This window comes from Raphanus sativus, chromosome 3 (assembly GCF_000801105.2).
Source record: "Raphanus sativus cultivar WK10039 chromosome 3, ASM80110v3, whole genome shotgun sequence".
Lineage (NCBI taxonomy): Eukaryota > Viridiplantae > Streptophyta > Magnoliopsida > Brassicales > Brassicaceae > Raphanus > Raphanus sativus.
Window position 1 is genome coordinate 9,891,172 of NC_079513.1, and position 20,339 is coordinate 9,911,510.

The 20,339-nt window shown below is 37.0% G+C and overlaps 2 protein-coding genes and 1 non-coding gene across 3 annotated transcripts; all 3 read left to right on the forward strand.

Annotated features, from left to right (window-relative positions):
* The first annotated feature begins 3,724 nt into the window (after positions 1-3,724).
* Positions 3,725-3,831, forward strand: LOC130510255 (small nucleolar RNA R71). The gene has a single exon (XR_008943931.1). It is a non-coding gene; the product is annotated as a small nucleolar RNA R71 (small nucleolar RNA).
* A 2,335-nt stretch (positions 3,832-6,166) lies between these two features.
* LOC108845115 (uncharacterized) lies at positions 6,167-7,129 on the forward strand. The gene has a single exon (XM_018618380.1). The coding sequence runs from the start codon at positions 6,167-6,169 to the stop codon at positions 7,127-7,129; it is 963 nt and encodes a 320-aa protein (XP_018473882.1).
* Positions 7,130-13,038: 5,909 nt separating this feature from the next.
* Positions 13,039-14,216, forward strand: LOC108846076 (NDR1/HIN1-like protein 13). The gene has a single exon (XM_018619281.2). It carries the CDS (start codon positions 13,257-13,259, stop codon positions 14,025-14,027), a length of 771 nt encoding a protein of 256 aa, XP_018474783.1. The 5' UTR covers positions 13,039-13,256; the 3' UTR covers positions 14,028-14,216.
* The last annotated feature ends 6,123 nt before the right edge of the window (positions 14,217-20,339 follow it).

Sequence of the window (20,339 nt, forward strand, 5' to 3'; positions counted from 1 at the left end):
AGAAGTCGGATACTTGTGCATTTTCATACGCAATCGTAGCATCAGATTAAGCAAAGGAAATCTTCAATAAAGATATACTGTTGCTCGAGATCTCAACAAAAAATTGATGCTCGGCGGCTAGGTCTAGCTTCCGAGATAAGAAATCTTATCTCGAAAGCTGGAGGCAACTGTTGGGCCCAAATATGACCCCAGCTAGTGATAGACAATGAGAAATGATAACGGGCCGAAAAAGGCCCATCATGAATTCAATCTTCAAAACAGCTAAGTCAGATCCGGAGGATGTGAGCTGGAGATGTTCATCAGAGAGGTCAAGGAAAAGAGGCAGCTCGTTGACAAGTAAACAGGCGCAGGACCCGGTCAAAGAAGTAGCTCGTGGACAATAAATAGGCGCAGGACTCGGTCAAAGGGAAGCTGTTACAAATCCCTCAAATCACGGAGGGGATCTCGAGAACCTGTTGGTAGCAACTGACGGAACCTGGAGCTATTTAAAGAGAAAATCAATCAAGAAAAAGGGATTGGAACCCATTTTACATTCAAGCTCTCAAGCAGTTATTTCTTTCTTTGTAAACATTATAAACATCTCTTGTAAACATTTCTTACGAAAAAATCATCAACAAAATCATCATTCATTCTACAAGTTCTTACGGGATTCAGCCCACGATTATCTTTCCCTAATCCTTTTCTAAACTATAAACCTGACCTAAAATCAGGAGGTGAGTTTAATCCCTCACAATGACCTCGATCTTTTGCCTTGTCCACCTCAATGCCTTTCTCGGATATCTTGTGTCCCAGAACAATCCCGTCTCTCACCATGAAGTGGCATTTCTCCCAGTTCAGCACAAATGCTTTCTCTCGCATCGCTTCAGTACCCTGCACAAATTTGACAAACAGACATGAAAGGAGCTTCCATAGACGCTGAAATCGTCCATGAAAACCTCCATTATGTCTTCGATCAGATCAGTAAAATCGACATCATGCATCGCTGGAAGGTCGCTGGAGCATTGCACAAGCCGAAGGGCATCCTCCTGTATGCATAAGTTCCATAAGGGCATGTGAACGTCGTCTTCTCCTGATCATCTGGGTGGATGGGGATCTGAAAGAAACCTGAATAACCATCTAAAAAGCAATAGTAGGGGTGGTTAGCCAATCTCTCAAGCATTTGATCAATAAAAGGAAGTGGGAAGTGATCCTTACGAGTCGCAGCATTCAATTTACGAAAATCAATGCACATGCGATGACCAGTAACTGTTCTAGTGGGGATCAATTCATTCTTTTCATTTGTTATAACAGTGATCCCACCTTTCTTAGGTACTACATGCACAGGACTAACCCACTTACTATCAGAGATCGCATAGATCACACCTGCTTCTAGAAGTTTCATTATCTCTTTCTTTACAACATCTTTTAGATTCGGGTTTAACCTCCTCTGATGTTCTACAGAAGTCATCGATTCATCTTCCAGGTGTATTCTATGCATGCACAGATCAGGTGAAATGCCAGGTATGTCAGCTAGAGAATAACCTAAAGCCTTACGATATTTTCTCAGCTCACACAAAAGCAGAGCAGTCTCTGCATTGTTCAGGTCAGCATTCACAATGACAGGATAAGTGGAGTTGGGTCCAAGAAATGCATACCTGAGTCCCTTGGGAAGGGATTTGAGCTCTACCTTCGGAGCTTTCAGCTCGCTCCATGAGTCATCGGTCTGAGCTGCCGGAACAGACGGGTTCTGGGGCGCGGTTGTTCCAGTCGCTGTGCTGGACTCACTGTTCTCCCCCAGACTTAGATTCGCCACCATTCTCTCAATACTCCTGGCTGAATCCAGGAATTTGGCATAGGCATCAGCATCAACACTCTCTAAGCTCTGCTCGGCTTCAGCTCTGACTAAGGCGAGCTCAAGTGGATCCTCGGTGAGAATCTCCTCGATCATTCCTTCATGCGGCTCTAGGGGATCACCATCTTCCTGGACAGTGAAGGTTTGTCCATCCAGCATCGGCTTCTTGAGCATCTGATCCATCTCAAACTTCATCACAATATCTCCAAGGTGGAGATCGATCTTCCTTGTCGGACATCAATGATAGCTCCAACAGTGCAGAGGAATGGTCTGCCTAGGATCAGGGGATCATTGGAGTCTTCCTCGACTTCCAGAACAACGAAATCGGCAGGAACAATTGTATTCCCAACCAGAACTTGAAGATCTTCGAGGATTCCAACTGGAGACTTCACAGATCGATCAGCAAACACTAGTGACATCCTGGTAGGCTTGAAGTCCGTGTATCCAAGGCGCTTAGCCACAGTATATGGCATGAGATTTATGCTCGACCCTAGATCGACGAGTGAGCATGAGAAGAGTGTTCTGCCAATCTGAACCGAGAGAACAAATTTTCCCGGATCACCCAACTTCTTGATCCTTCTGTTCTGGAGCACCGCACTGCACTCCTTAGAGACAATCATGAACTCGCTGTCATCAGATATCTTCCCAGAGATCAATCCCTTGACGAAGCTACGCATGGATGGTATCATCTGGATCGCACTCATCAGAGGGAGCTTGACAGTTAGGTCTTCCAGCATCTTCCTGCACTTCATCTCTTCCTTATCCTTGCGTGTAGCCTTAGCTGGAACAGGGTAGGGCACTTTCGGTACATACTGACGAGCAGGAGAAGGTGCTGCAGTCGGTGGAACAACCCCAGCGGGTCGCTCTGCTTCAGGCGGAACAGTCTCAGTAGGTTGTTCTGCGTCTTCCTCATCTGTGGGTACAGCCTTAGAAGGCTGATCCGACTCCTTCTGCTTCCCTTTCTCAGCCGATGTGAATCTCCTGGGGTCTAGATCAGGCAGTTGCTTTCCACTCCTCAAACCTACTGCATTGCACTCCTTGGGGTTCTTGTCTGTTTTCCCAGGGAGAGTTCCTTGCTGTCTCTTCACGTTCTCAGCAGTCTGAGCAATCTGAATATCCATCTGTCTCATATGGCTTGAGACATTGTCATACTTCACACTCAGGTCATTGAACATATGATTCATCCTGGTGTTGATGTCGTTTGTGACCTGGTTCAGTGCTTTCCCTTGGATCTGCTGTCCTTGGAGCAGCTGGCTCATCATATTGGCGAGGCTCTTCATGTCATCATGCGGAGCAGTCTGAGTCGGTTGTGGAGCTTGCTGATTAACCGGTTGTTTCTGGCTGTGGAACTGAGCATTCTGAGCTGGGTTAAGGACAAAGGTTCTTCCCTGATTTCCATAAGGCCTTTGGTATCCACTGTTCTGACCCTGGTTCCCTTGAGCTTTATCGTCTGGTTTAGGAGCATTGAACAGGTGGGGATTGTTCCTCACGTTAGGGTTCCGGTGATAGTTCTTGAACTGCCATCCTTGCCCATTCACATAACTCACTTCATGCTGATTCTCAGCCGACTGATCCACCTGTGATGTGCCTTCCGCGGTAGCTTTATCCTGTGGGGATTCTTCCATGATGAAGACCTGGTTCTGGTTACTCTTAATCAGCTGATCGACCTTGGCAGAGAGCTCATCAATCTTGCTGTTGTCGATGCTCTTCACCTTCTGAGTGCGATCAGTTTCGCGGTTATTGTCAGCTGAGCTTGAGGCCATGTTCTCAATCAACTCGAATGCACCTCGAGTGGACTGAGTCATGAAGTCTCCCTTACTGGCTGAGTTCAAAGCGTTCCTGTACTCCCAGCCTACTCCATCGTAGAACACTCCCAGCAGATAGTCTTCCTCAAAACCGTGATGTGGGCACTCTCTGCGGTAGACATTGAATCGCTCCCAAGCATCACAGAACGGCTCGTCCACCAATTGTTTGAAGGTCACGATCTTCTGTCTCAGAGCTGCTGTCTTCGATTTCGTGTAGAAGTGACTTAAGAAAGCCTCTCGGACTTGTTCCCAAGTGGTGAGTGATCCGGTGGGTAGTGAATCAAGCCAGCGAGCAGCTTTCCCATCGAGAGAGAAAGGGAACAGAGTACACTTGATGTAATCGGGTGGTACTCCATTCGCTTTAGTGAAACCACACATCTTCTCAAAGTGCTCGATGTGGTCCATCGGTATCTCAGCAGGAAGCCCATTGAAGATCTTCCTTTGCACTAGACTTATCAAGGCTGGCTTGATCTCGAAGTCCTGTCTAGTGCACGGTGGAGGGGTTATGGCAGATCGCGTAGCAGGCAGATTACGCAGTAAGTTTCTCTGGCCGATCTGGACCACTTCCTCCTGTTGGTTCTGCTGGTTCGCAGCATTCAGAGCAGCTTGCTCGGCAGCAGCTTGCTGCGCTTGGATCGTTTGCTGCATCTGCTGCATCTGCTGTTGCATGAGTGCAAACGCAGCAGTGAGATCATCTGGATGATCACCCATGTTGGGGTTCGTTGATCTCGGCTGTTGACGGTTCTGTCGTTCCAATCTCGCTAGTTCCTCGTTGGTAAGCTGATGCAATGGTCCTTGTGCGTTGCTCCGTGTATGTCTACTGGTCATGCACCTGGATCATCAGCTGAAACAAAGAAAATAACACGAGTTAGATATCTTAGACTAGATATGAAACCGAAAATTAGAGGTAAAAAATCTGGTCCCCGTCGCAACGGCGCCAAAACTTGATACACTAAAAATGAATCCTTGCTACTGCTAAGTTAACAGTTGCAATTGTAGTACTTAAGATTCAAATCCAGAGGACCAGTCTACACTCTAGTTCTATAAGTTTCAGAATCAAGCTAAGAAGAAGATATGATTTGGTTGAAATAGGCGATAGTAAACAAGCAAAATAAACACGAGATTGATTCTGTTAAACAAGAGCTAGCCTAGGGTATTTCATTGGGTGTTGAATTGGAGCCAAACAATTATTCAAGCGCGATGAAGTGCTTTCTAGAACTCGGATCACTCAGCTGGAACACTCCACTGTCGTGGTAGTGATCGCTTTGCAGATCGATCTCACCACCTAACTGTCGTTGGGATGAGGATCGATTGCAAGCTTTAGAGAACAGGTCCGATCAGTTCACTTACCACCCTAATATCTACTTTCGCTGATTAGGGATACTAAGCTCATTCAATACATGTCAAGTTATCATCCTAAGCGGTTAACTAGGTGATGAACTAGTGATCTGACATCAAGTGATCAGTTTAATGAAAGCAGTAAGAACAGTATGAATGAAGAACAGTTATGGATCGCTTATCTATGTTTAGCTCATGTCTCAACACCCTAAAAACCCTAGGCGAGCAAGGTCACTACTCGATCATGATGCACATAAACAAAGACATAAATCCTGAATAAAATTGCATAAGAACAAAGTATGAAACAATAGGGTTCAGATGATCTTCTCTATGAGAGGATGGATTCTTCTCCCTTACAAGTTGCAGATCGCAATACTCAGTGTTCTCTTGTAAAAAACTAGTGTAAAAAAAATAGAAAATAGATAGGTGGCGTTTTATATGGAGGCGCCAATCAGAAGAAAAGAGTTTAGGGCAACAAGGCTTTAATTCCCGAAATAGGAGTTTCCATATTCGTCTGGAACAATCTCCGGATCACTCCGTCTGCTTGTTCCGCTTGAGAGAGAACAGTCTCGGGACTGTTCTCTTGAGTGTTCTCCGCAGGAATGCTCCAAAAGGACTTCTTTTCATCAGGCACCTTCTCTTCTTTCTTCTGCTAACTCCAGACCTGTAAAAGGTCAAAAAGGACTAGACTGACATGAATTAGCGACTGGAAACAAATAAAAACATATATACAATGATGTGAAAAACACCATATATCACTAGACCATGATAAGTGAAGGTCAATGATACGTACTTATGAGTACGAGTAGACCATAAACAAAACAATGGTCGATGATGTTCACCAAGTGGTGGAACTAGACCATCATCCGCGATGATCCTCAATGATCCGCGATGATCCACGGTGATTCACGATCCATGTTGATCAGTGATTCCCGATGATCGATGATACGCACCACAGTGCAGCTAGATTACGATCCGCTTTGGTCGATGATGTGTACTGTCCGGTACGACTAGACCGCAAGCCGCATGGGTCGATGAAGCGTACCACGAGGTACGACTAGACCATGCACTCGTCCATCTCATTGTTTTCAAGGGATTTATAAATCAAACAAATTGATTAAGAGATGGATGAGTTATGAGAAAATAAAAAAAAGATTCTAAAAGACCTAAGCAATCTGATTTTTATTTTCAGATGGCCAAAATCACAAACTTGGACTTTGCACCTCTAAGTGTGAGGAGTGACAATTATCTCCAATGGGCATTAGCCGTTGAGATCTCTCTTGGAGCCAAAGGCCTAGAGCAGTGCATCGTTCCCCAGAACGAAACTACTAAGAAAGAGAACTCTCAAACCCTCGTGATCATCCGTCATCACATTGAGGAGAGCTTAAAAGCTCAATACCTCACAGTAAGTGATCCATACGAGTTATGGAAAGAGCTTAAGATGAGATATGACCACCAGAAGACTTTGATTCTTCCGGGTACCACCTATGAGTGGACTCATCTCAGGAGTCAAGACTTTAAGTATGTGAATGAGTACAACTCAGCCTTGTTTAAAATAGTCTCAAAACTGAGGCTATGTGGCGAGACTGTAACTGATAAGCAGTTGTTGGAAAAGACTTTCCAGACAATGTCCTCAAGCAATATGTTGCTTCAGCAACAATACAGACTGAAAGGTTTTAATACCTATTGTGAGCTCATCTCATGTCTATTGCTTGCAGAACAGAACAACGAGCTGCTCTTGAAGAATAGTGAGCTTAGACCACCTGGATCTAAGCCTGTCCCTGAGGCAAATCATACCTCAAATGAGCCTAATGATGGTGCTGAAGTCAACCATGTCCGGTATGACCAAAAGGGCCGCAGTTCCTCATATGGAAGAGGACGCGGTCGTGGGGGTCAAGGGCGAGGAAGTGGGCGTGGTGGCTATGGCAAAGGGCGTAACACCCCTTATGACCGTCCAAACCAGTCCAATAATGGGCATGGCAAAAGCAAAGGCAATGGGACATCTTCACAACCACAGAATCCTACAAGCTCACCTTGCCATAGATGCGGAATCATTGGGCAAAGAATTGCCGCACAGCCAAGCATCTGGTCGACCTCTATCAAGAGAGTCTCAAGGGCAAGAATCCGGAAGCACACATGGTGTACAAGATGGTGAGGACGATTTTGATCATGACAAGGACGACCTCATGGATTTTGAGACTTCATACATACTCACTATGCTGAATGATGACCTAGTTGAATAATGTGATGCATCAAATGATTTGTGTTTGAATGCTTTTGGTGTTTTTAGGCTTTAAGAATTTTTTTTTAAGTGCTTTTGCATTCTATGTTTTATTTTTTTTTAAGAATACACTATGTTTTACTTTCATGTTCAATAATAATATGATTCAGATTATATTTTTATTGTCTAGAATGAAAGGAAGTATGGACACACTTGTGGTTGACAGTGGATCAAGCCACACGATTTTTAAGGATAAGAAATTCTTTGTTGATCTAACATTGAAAGATGCCAATGTGAACACAATAGCTGGTGTATCACCACTAATAAAATGCCACGGCCAAGCCTATGTTCTATTACCAAATGGAACACATCTAGAAATAGATGAGGCACTGTATTCTCCAAACTCTAAAAGAAGCCTGTTGAGCTTTAAAGACATTCGCAAGAATGGTCTTCATATTGAAACTGTTGGAGAAGGAGCCATAGAATTCTTAAATATTTATGAATTCGTCCAAGACCATAAGAAGGTCTTGGAGACAATACCAGCTATATCCACTGGTCTTTACTGTGCTCAGATCAGTGTGGTCGAAGCCAATGCTGTGATAAGCAAGGAATTCAAAGAGAATTTCAACTTGTGGCACGACCGGTTAGGGCATCCCGGAACATCTATGATGCGTAGACTTATCCTAAATTCTAATGGTCATAACCTTAAAGGTAGACGAGTTGTTCCTAAGATCCATACATGTGTGCCTTGTGCACAAGGAAAACTCATAGTCCGACCATCACCAGTCAAAGTGACAAAGGAAACCATAAGTTTTCTGGAAAGAATACAAGGTGACATATGTGGACCAATACACCCACCTAGTGGGACGTTTAGGTACTTCATGGTACTAGTTGATGCATCCACAAGATGGTCCCATGTGTGTTTATTATCCACACGAAATCTAGCCTTAGCTAGACTACTTGCTCAAATCATCAGATTGAAAGCACACTTTCCAGACTTTCCCTTGAAGACTATACGTCTTGATAATGCTGGTGAATTCACTTCCCAAGCCTTTTATGAGTACTGTATGTCCATGGGGGTGACAGTTGAACACTCCGTGGCACATGTCCATACACAGAACGGTCTAGCCGAGTCCTTTATCAAGAGGATTCAAATGATAGCTAGACCTTTACTCATGAAAAGTAACCTTCCAATCACGGCTTGGGGACACGCAGTATTGCATGCTGCAGAGTTAATACGCATCAGACCATCTAGTGAGCATAGATATTCACCATCCCAACTCCTAATGGGTCGAGAGCCAGACGTCTCCCATCTTAAGACTTTTGGATGTGCTGTTTATTATCCAATAGCTCCACCACAAAGAACAAAAATGGGAGCTCAGAGAAGGATGGGAATATATGTTGGATATGATTCTCCTTCAATTATAAAATACCTTGAGCCAACCATGGGTGATTTGTTTAAGGCCAGGTATGCAGATTGCCACTTTGTGGAATCTAAGTATCCAACATTGGGAGGAAATAATAGCAAGCTGGTAAAAGAAATTACATGGAATCATACATCCCAAGCATGGCAAGATCCTCGAACTCAAGCATGTGATCTTGAAGTTCAAAAGATTATACATCTGCGAGAGCTAGCTAATAAATTGCCAGATTCCTTTGCTGGTCCAAATAGAATGACCAAGTCATACATACCAGCTGCTAATGCACCAATAAGAATTGATGTCCAGAAGGGACAAAACCAAGTTGCTACAGAGTCTATGGCACGTCTGAAACGTGGTAGACCAATTGGTTCCAAAGATAAGAACCCTCGCATAAATAAGAAAGGTGCAAGACCAACCGTGGTCGAGGGGAAGATGGATCTGGTCGATGTGGTCGATCTGACCGTCCCAAGGCTCCGGGACGTGGAAGAACATGACCATTGGTCCGGCTGCTAAGGTATCTGATGAGATTTGGGACGCCAAAACTCAGGATCCTGAACTTCCTGACAATGAAGAGATCTCTATAAATTATATCATGTCTGGAAAACAATGGAACAGAAAACATGTCGACATAAGTGATTTATTTGCATATCATGTAGCACTTGAGATCATTGAAGATGATGAGGATCTAGAACCCACGTCTATTTATGAATGCATGCAAAGAAAAGATTGGCTTAAGTGGAAAGAAGCCATAAACGTGGAGTTAAACTCTTTCAACAAGAGAGGTGTTTTTGGATCAATACTCCTAACACCACATAATCTAAAACCAGTGGGATACAAATGGGTCTTTGTGAGAAAGAGAAATGAGAATGGTGAAGTCGTGAGGTATAAAGCCCGACTTGTTGCACAAGGATTCTCACAGAGACCAGGAATCGGTTATGAGGAGACTTATTCTCCCGTGGTGGATGCAACAACATTCAGATTCCTTATAAGTCTGGCCATAAGAGAAAATCTTGATTTACGGTTAATGGATGTAGTAACCGCATATCTTTATGGACCACTGGACAATGACATATACATGAAAGTACCAGAAGGTATTGAAATACCTAAGAATGCTAAAGGTTCTCGAGAACAACATTGCATTAAGCTAAACAAAGCTTTGTATGGATTGAAACAATCTGGTTGAATGTGGTACAACAGATTGAGTGAGTACTTACTGAAAGAAGGCTACAAGAATGATCAAGTAAGCCCATGTATATTCATTAAGAAATCCAGCCAAGGCTATGTGATCATAGCCGTGTATGTTGATGACCTAAACATACTTGGAACGACCAAAGAGATTTCCCAAACAGTTGAGTATCTCAAGAAAGAATTTGAGATGAAAGATTTGGGAAAGACTAAGTTTTGTCTGGGACTACAGATTGAACATCTTAAGGATGGAATCCTTGTGCACCAAAAGACCTATACAGAAAAGGTTCTTAAAAGTTTCAATATGGATAAGTGTCATCCACTTAGTAGTCCCATGGTTGTGAGATCCCTTGGTCTAGACACTGATCCGTTTAGACCCAAGGCCGAGGATGAAGAGGTACTTGGTCCAAAGTATCCTTACCTTAGTGCCATTGGCGCCTTGATGTACTTGACTACACATACTAGGCCGGACATATGTTTTGCTGTGAGCCTATTGTCCAGATTCAGTTCATGTCCGACCATGAGGCATTGGAATGGGATCAAACACATCCTCAGATACCTACAAGGAACTAAGGATGTAGGATTGTTTTATGCTAACCAAAACAAAGAAGATTTGGTTGGTTTTGCTGATGCAGGTTACCAATCCGACCCACACAGTGCTAAGTCCCAAACCGGCTATGTTTTCACATATGGAGGCACGGCCATTTCATGGAGATCAGTCAAACAGACTATATCAGCCACATCATCCAATCACTCGGAGATATTGGCGATCCATGAAGCAAGTAGGGAGTGTGTCTGGTTGAGACTCATGACACATCACATTCGGACATCATGTGGGATCACGGATGGTAAGGATGGGCCGACCATTCTTTATGAAGACAATGCGGCCTGCATAGCTCAGCTCAAGGATGGATACATCAAGGGTGACAAGACTAAGCACGTTCTCCCCAAGTTCTTCTTCACCCATGATCTACAGAAGGAAGGAGGGGACAAGGTACTCCAAGTCAGATCAAGCGAGAACTCAGCCGACCTCTTCACTAAAGCATTACCAACATGCACGCTCAGGAAGCTTATGCAGCAGATTGGTATGCGATCACTGAGAAGCCTTTAGTGATGTTCACTTCGGGGGGAGTAATGCGGCTGTACTCTTTTTCCTATCCATGGCTTCCCGTTTTTACCACATTGGATTTTTGGGTTTACCATGGAAAGGTTTTAACGAGGCAGTATTCCAAACGCATTACAAAGTCTAGACGGTTATGGCATTACAATCTCGGTTTTTAACGAGATAGCATCTTACACGCATAATGGACATCAAGGGAAAGTGTTATGAATATTGTGTGATGTCTATTATGGACTGTTCTAGATTTACTTGTTCTCTACTCCAAGTTATTAGACTTTCTCTCCAAGCTATGTAATCCTATATAAGGAACTCATTACTCATGGAATAATACAATAATTCATTCATCTCTAAGCCATACCTCTCTCTCTCTCTCTCTCTCTCTCTCTCTCTCTCTCTCTCTCTCTCTCTCTCTCTCTCTCTCTCTCTCTCTCTCTCTCTCTCTCTCTCTCTCTCTCTCTCTCTCTCTCTCTCTCTCTCTCTCTCTCTCTCTCTCTCTCTCTCTCTCTCTCTCTCTCTCTCTCTCTCTAGTTCGATCTGTTCTAAGACAAGAACACTAGGATTAGAACAGATAGATAGTTATTGATCTAAACCTATTTTTTATCGAATAATCGATTTATAATATCAAATATATAGATTTTACAAAAACAAAACAGTACTCAAAATTACATAAATAGAATATTCAAACTTTGATTATGCAATATCATTAACTCTACATAATTTTCATAAAATATATGACAATCTTACTTATTTAGCTAATATATAACTTGATTTCCACACACACACACATATATATATAGACACTAAATAACACTATACGATATATAGAGAAATTATTTTAGAAAGTTTTTATTAGTTTATTTTCACAAAAATAGACTCACAAACACTGCTCACAAAGACTAAAATGACCAGAATTTTTTTTATTGAAGGTATAAATATATATTTATACTCCTATGGTTAAATTAATCTAGACTTAGAGTTTAGAGTTAAGGGGTGGGGTTTTGGGGATGAGTTCAAATTTTTGAAAACAAAAAACATAAATCTTAAAATTTTCAAAATAAAAAGGCTGTTTTGGTCATTTTATTTTTTGAAGAGCTATTTTTGTGATAAAACCTAAAAATAGCTATTTCAGAGAATTACCCCAATATATATTCATTTATCGAATAATCAAATGAAAATCATGTTTAAAATTGATGAGTTGAAAAATAAATTGAACTAGAACATATAAATTTTTTAAATTGCTATATATGCTAAATATAAACATTAAACATGTAAAACATATATTAATGTATATAAAGTTAAAACAGACATCCGCGTAGGTGCACAGATCAAACTCTAATTTTATGTTAGTTTTAGATATTAAGCATACATTGTTTAAATTTAAATTTATGTGTTGTATATTATTTTTATTTTTGAATTTTAAAGATTTCAAGGTATATTGATATTATTTAACTTTCTTACATAATTAAATTGATATTCAAACTCCGATAGAACCAGCAAAAATTCATCCAAATCGAAATTTATAAATATCTAAATAAAAATTAATTTTTTTAATTTCAAAAACTTAAAATTCGAATAGATCCGAACAAATTAGATATCTGAATGACCGCTTCTTTTTTATCACTCACGCTGTCATATAAATAGTTTCTACCTTATAGATAGAAAAGAACTATGTCATAACACTATATTCATCATTAATCTACAGTACATAACATACATCTTAGTAATTACATGTTTTTAGTTTCAGCCCAGGTTTCAGCTATGATTAATTATTGTTACTAAAAAAAGAATCAGGCGTCTAACAGAATTAAAGAAATTAATTTAAAATCTGGGATATATAAAATAAAGAAAAAAGGATCAGCAACAAAACTGCACCATATAAATTTAAGAAATACATAAATAGTTTGAGATTTTTTTTACTGAATTGTTTGAGATATTCTATTCAAAAGTTTATTGGCTAGTAAAAGAATGTTTATTATTATAATTCTCTATTGGCAAGGAAATCTATGGCCTTATACTTGGCCTTTGGACAGAGTCATCACTAATCACGGCTTGATTTACTTGCTAATTGTTATAAAAAAGATAAATAAAAACTTTCAAGAAAGATAAAAGGATTTATTGTGTAGAGCCGGCCGTTCACGCGATCTACTTATTTTTATCTACGCGGTTTCTGCCGCTTAAATAGTTGCATGTATTTCACATAAACGCTTCTGTACTAAACACAGTATTGTGCATTTTCATCATTTTCAAATTCAGCTTCGTTCACTACTTGTTTCTCCTTATTAGTCTTCAGTTGTTTCTCAATTAGGATCTATCTCTCTCTCTCCCTCTCTCTTAAATGGCTGAAAGAGTCTATCCCGCCGATTCACCTCCAGTTAGCGGTCAATTCTCCGACAATTTCAGCTCGGGCGAGTTTCCAAGAAAACCAGCAACCTACGTCATCCAAGTCCCCAAGGATCAGATTTACCATGTTCCTCCGCCGGAAAACGCACACCGCTTCCAACACCTTTCTAAGAAAAAAGTCCATACAAGTCGCTGCAGGTGCTGCTTCTGCTCCGCCCTCGCCGCGATTTTCATCCTCATCGTCCTCGCCGGAATCTCCCTCGCGGTTGTCTACCTTGTCTTCCGTCCCCAAGCTCCCAAATACTCCGTCGAAGGATTCTCAGTCTCAGGCATCAATCTGTTGTCGCCGTCTCCGAGTTCACCCAAATTTAATGTCACCGTTATGTCACGTAATGGTAACGGAAAATTCGGGATCTACTATGAGAAAGGAAGTACGGTGGATGTTTTCTACGAAGATGTGGATCTCTGTAAAGGTGGATTGCCAGTGTTTTATCAGCCAGCTAAGAATGTAACGGTGGTTAAGACGGTGTTGACGGGATCGAAAATCCAGTTAACTAGTGGTATACGAAAAGAGATGCGTGACCATCTGAGCGAGAAAATTTTGCCGTTTAAACTGAAGATTAGAGCGCCTGTGAAGACTAAGATTGGTTCTGTTAAGACGTGGACAATAAACGTTAACATTAACTGCTATGTTACGGTTGATAAATTGACAGCACCATCCAGAATTGTGTCGAGCAAGTGTAGCCATGACGTGGACCTTTGGTGATTTATAAAACAAAAACAGTACAGACTAGGATTAATTTATGTATTTTTAAATATTTTTGGTTATTGATTTGTGTATTTTTGGATTTTTTTTTTTATGAAATCCATACACTGTGAATTTGTGATTGGATGGCACGTATTTGTGAAATGAAGAAAATTCCAATTTGGAACTTATTTGATGATACCTTTTGTTTTTACCGAACTTTTTTGATAATGGCCCCATCTCAGCAATCAATCCTTGTTCCAACCAATAATGAAGGCTTACCAAGTATGCATTTGATCACAATGAGAAGAACTACACAATCTCACTTCTTTTTCCCTTAAACTAGATAGTGACCTATGATGCATGAAAACGGAACTTGAGACATAGAAGCGAGGAAGTGGAAGCATAAAAAAAGTGGAACCGAAAATTTTAAAATATTTAGAAAAAAATACTCCTTCTGTTTTTAAAAGATGTATGTTCTAGAATTTTTTTTTGTTTCAAAAAGATATATTTTTCATATTTTCAATGTAATTTTTGTCAACTAATTATGAATAATTGTGAATCTCAAAAACATTAATTGCATTTCTTGAAATTTTATTGGTTTAGAAATATAGGAAATATAAAATAACAAAAAACTATGCACTAATAAGTAAGTTTTAATATGTTTTATTAAAAATTGTGAAAATCTCAAAACATCTATTATTTAAAAACAGAGGGAGTACATGTTAGAAGCGTATATATATATATATATATATTCTATGATATCTCATTAAAGAATATATCATAGCAATCTAACCTCTTTTTCTTCTTAAGAATACTATGAGTTTTATTAGATGACAATCACTTAGAATCAATTGTTCTAACATCAAATATACACCATTGTCACCAATAGTACAGAATATTGAGCCTGCCGTATGTACCAGTTTTCTGATTCAGTAGCAGTTCTAAGCAAAACATTCTCTGTTAAGACGTGGACAATAAACGTTAAGGTTAACTGCGATGTTACGGTTGATAAATTGGCGGCACCATCCAGAACTGTGTCGAGCAAGTGTAGCCATAACGTGGAGCTTTGGTGATTAATAAAACAAAACGAGTACAGAGGCCATTTTGGATCGTAGGATTTTATCTATATTATTAAAAAAAGTTTTTTTTTTAAATTACTTATGCAATTTTACTGCACCGTTTCATTTAACTAATAGTAACTTGGTCTATCTTATATTTTCCCTATCAATATATTACCTTAAATTTTTCTAACAATAATTTAGTCAATATTTAAAAATTAATTACCAATAACAATAATATAAGGTAACAATAGTTTATAAATATACGTTAACAAATATAAGGAAACATACTCAATTACGTAAATTATTGTTAGAGAAATAATGTAAAACTTTACGTAATTGAGTTCTCTAACAATAATATATGTAACTGAGTCCATATAACATTGTAAAATATTTAATGTTCAAAATAACTTTCCAAACATTATATAAAATAAAATCTATACTATTAAAAGGGAAACATTCTTGAAAAATCTACCTATACAAAATTTATTGCACCTATTCATTTTCTATTTATTATTTTTGATCATACCCTTATTTTTCTCTAACTATAAAACCGTCTAAATAATATAAATGATCGCATGTAAACTCAACATATCGTTTGATACAGCCATATTATACATGGTTCCATTTTATTAAAAACTTCTTGATAAAACGTGAACGATGAAACTTGATACTAAAACGTAACTGATGAATCTCAATACTAAGACTTCATATTTGTGTATATTATTTATCTCAAAACTATACAACATATTAATATAAAACAAGATTGGTATCTACACATTGAATCTATCACTATATTATATCGAAAGCACACTTGCAACTATCATCTCAAAATCATAACATGGATAACTTCTTTAAGCTTATGAAATCCGTGACGTTTATACATCAATGTCATTTGATGAGTTTGATAAAACGAAATTATAACCAACATATATCATATTCATCACAACATTATTTATATCAAAGTTATGTGTATTATTTTGACAATAGCTATACTTTTATTAAAAGAGACATTGGTTTTTGCTCATTAACATACGGTAATTTTTGAAACGTTTCATTCAAAAGTAAATGTGGTTGTCAAAATTCAAAATGTTAATGCTGATATTGCCTAAATTGTAGCAATCAGTTTAAAACCAAAGAGAATATATTATGGATATGCTATTTAAATTCATTAACTTGATTAACACTTTTACTAATTTCGAATTCATTTTAAAGAAAGTTAGTTTAGGAATGTCATATTTTTTTTATATCAAACTCTTTATCATGGAACTTAAACTCATATTTTAAAGACCTATCTATATCGAACTCTCAATTTCAAATTTTGTATATTTTTGCAGCTATATTTATAGGTTCAGAGATGTGAGAGAAAAATGAAATATATCCTAGAGAAAATTAGATATTCAGAGATATAATTGGTTACAGCCTGGATTTTATAAAAATTATATTTCTTAAAAATATAAAACAAAAAATATATCCGTCATTTTAAGGGCGGATCATAAATTGGGTTCAACTATTTGAAAAAATCAATTTGCGGATGCGGGTTATGAGTATTTTATTTGGGGTGAGTGCTGATTGGTAGATTTTGGATTAAGGGTACCAACCGACCTGAAAAGTATTTAAAAATAAAAAGAAAAAGAAAAATAAAAGTAAACACTTTTTAAGAAATATGGTAATTTAAAAAACAATTTTAAAATTTTAAAATATGTAACTCTTTACTATAAATATAATTTTTATATTTTTATAATAATTAAATTAAATAATTATTTAAAAAAAAATTATATCCCGTGGATAACCGCAAAACTAAATGGGGCGGGTGCCGGGTCATATTTTTTGACCAAAAAAAATTCAAACCCGCGGGTTGGTGGATCCGACCGGCAATATACCAGATCAATTTTTAAATTGCTATTATTTAATAAAATATATTTTGAATAAAATTTATATACAAATATAATTACAAATAAAAATACAAATATAATCACAAAAAACACAAATATGAGAATTAAATTAAAACAAAAATATACCCGCCCTTTAAAGGGCGGGTCGGAATCTAGTTATTAATTATTTCCAAACATATGACCATCAATTTTGAAGATTTCCAACTAATTCATTTTGAATTTCAGATTCAACACAAAGTATATCAATATTGATTCCATAATATAATCATGGTATCCACTACATATACGTCATAGCAATGTATATTGTAACAAATAATTGATATTGATAACAAATATTTTGATATCAATAATAAAACAAAATAATATTGAATTATAACACACAATTTTAGTTTTTCCTATCACCATTTTCTTTATTTTCTTTAAGTAATATAGTAAAAGTTTTATCAAATTTTAAGAATCACAAATCAGAAAGTTTATTCAAATTTATGTACTATTAGAACATTTTTTTATTTTTAAAACTATCATCAAATTTGTATGGGGTTTTATCGGGTCAATCAGTGTCGGATAATATCTTAACATCGGGTTTTTAGATTTTTAAGTTTTATCTGGTTTTAAAATATTAGAGTTTAAATAAATCCGAACCGAAATATATACAATTCACTTGATTTATCGGTTCGATCGCAGGTCTGGATCGAGTACAAAAACAATGAAATAACTATTAAAACTTCTACAAATGTATATTATTAAATTAGCCAAAAATACGGTAATTAGTAAATTTTGTGTCTCACTGGTTCAAAAATGTAACTCTTTTAAAATGCACACAAATATATAGATTAAATTGTAACATATTAGTGTACATATAAAATCTTAAATAAACTAATTGATCAATTATTTAATTTTTTTTTAAAAAAAAATCACTTGCTTCTTCGATATAATACATCTTTTAGCTTAATAATATACATAAAAATCAAAATATTAATTCATATAAAAAAATTATTTAATCGAAAAGTCTGCGCTGAGATTTTTATTTAATCGAAAACCAAAGTGTGGATCAAAATCTAGTATATCTTTAAATATTTTGGCTTTTGATTTGCGTATTTTTTTGGAAATTTTTAATCTATAAAATCACACTGTGAATTTGTGATCAGATGGCACATATTTGTGAAATTTGAAACTTATCTGATGATATCTTATATTTGTGAAATTTGAAACTTATATTATCTGATGATATCTTATATTTGTGAAATTTGAAACTTATCTTATCTGATGATATCTTTTTCTTTTAACCGAATCTATCTGATAATATCTTTTTCTTTTAACCGAATCTATCTGATGATGATATGTTGAAAACTTCTCTTTAGTTAAAGTTTGAGATGCATTAAAACGCAGTTCATCAATATACAAAAATACAATGCTTAGCTAGTTGTGTTAAAAGAGTCAAACAGAGTATATAATTGATCCTCTTCACGCAACTAGGCATTGACACGGATCGGATATCCAAGTTTTTGAAAATGATTCTGATTTGTTTCTAATGTTACAGATATTTAATTTTCTGATTTGTTTTATTTCGGAAAAACATGGATATCCGGAAAAACGGATATCCAAAAAATAAATAGATATATGCGGATATTTACGAATACTTATAGATATCTCATCTGTTTTGACTAAAAAAATAATTTTAAAAATTCGATACAAATTTATTTTGAAAAATATATATTTTTGCTTGATATATCAAATAAAAGTTACAAGAAGTAGTGAATCTTCATATTTTGTAAAAAAATTTTAATTAAGTTTACAATTATAATAGCACAAAACTTAAGAAAAATTTATAATTGTGATAATTCTTTTCTTTGTTTTATGTAATATTTTTATATAAGTAATAATGTGAATATAATTTGTCAAATTATATGTCAGAATAATAATTTTATAATTTTATACATTTAAAATTTTAAATATAATCAGGATCTATATGTATTTATATATTGTCGGATCATAGCGGATATACACTTCCTAAAATTTTAATATTTGTGGTATCACTACAAAAAAGAGGTATTGATAGTACATTACAATAGCATTGATTATATTTAATTTTGGGAAATCATGTGATCAAGTGACATTAAGGCAATAGGTCTCGGTGATCAAGTGTTCTCTTGCTGTGTTACTTGATGTTGTTTTTGGAACACCAACTCGGGAGATATTAAGCTGCATCCCTTACGCTTTTTGTGTGAGATACATGCTAAGACAAAGAAGAAAATGAGAGCATCAAGGTTTTGATTTAGTTCCTATGTTTTCTATAGTCCTTTTTTATATTTAGCTCTGATATTTTAGTGATGTGTGTGTAAAGATCTTTGATGAAATTGTAGATATGTATGCGGTATTGATGTAAATATATTTTGGTTATATTAATGAAATATTAATTGAATATTAAATTTTTATGAAAATCTAATTTGCGGATATAGCATCGATGCATCACTATGATAGAACTAACCATAACAAGTTAAAAACAACTCTATCTTATGTCTCTGATATAATAGTGTTTAAAAAACTGCTATCATATAGGATGGATCTATTATAGCTGGGGCAGATATAGCGGTTTTAATAACGCTAACAATAACATATAATAGTTGTTTTCTTACGTTAAGAAAGGACATTTTGTAGTATTTGCTTCAATTTTAACAGATATTGATTTTTCGTATTTACTTTGCTTCAAAATTTTACGGATATCGAAATTTATAGATCGAATCAAAAAAAATAACGAATCGAATCAAATTTAACGAATAAAATACTAGCCATATAGGCAACCACCCTACAAAAAACAAGGCTAATTCTGACGGAGGTTCTGACAGACAGAATAGTCGTCGGACGATAGTGACAGATTTCCGACGATATACCGAAGATCGTCAAAAATTTACATTCTTTGGTATTTGGTCAGAATAGTCCAATAACATTCCGACAGACAAAGTATTGTCGGAAGTTTCCGACAAAATACTGAGACTATCCCAACAAAATATATAATCGTTATGTTTCGTCAGAAATTTGTCTGTATCTTGCGACGCATTCTGACGAAACTTTTGACCGTTGCTAATTTTGTTTTTAAAAAATTGATTTACAGCCAAAGTTTCCACGGAATTCCGAGGTAAAATATGACCGTTTTATATCCTTTTGAACCATCAGTACATAATCCAGATAAACATTTCTTCTCTCTTGAGCAAATTCTGGATATGTTGATTGGAAATGTTTCCAAGCTTTTGCATCTGAAGGATGTCTAATATGACCATCTGTGGAATGCTCTCCATACAGTCTCATTGTTTTGGCTATGTGCTCAGACTGATACAACCTATTCAATATTTCCGTCAAAGGCAAATACCACATATTTT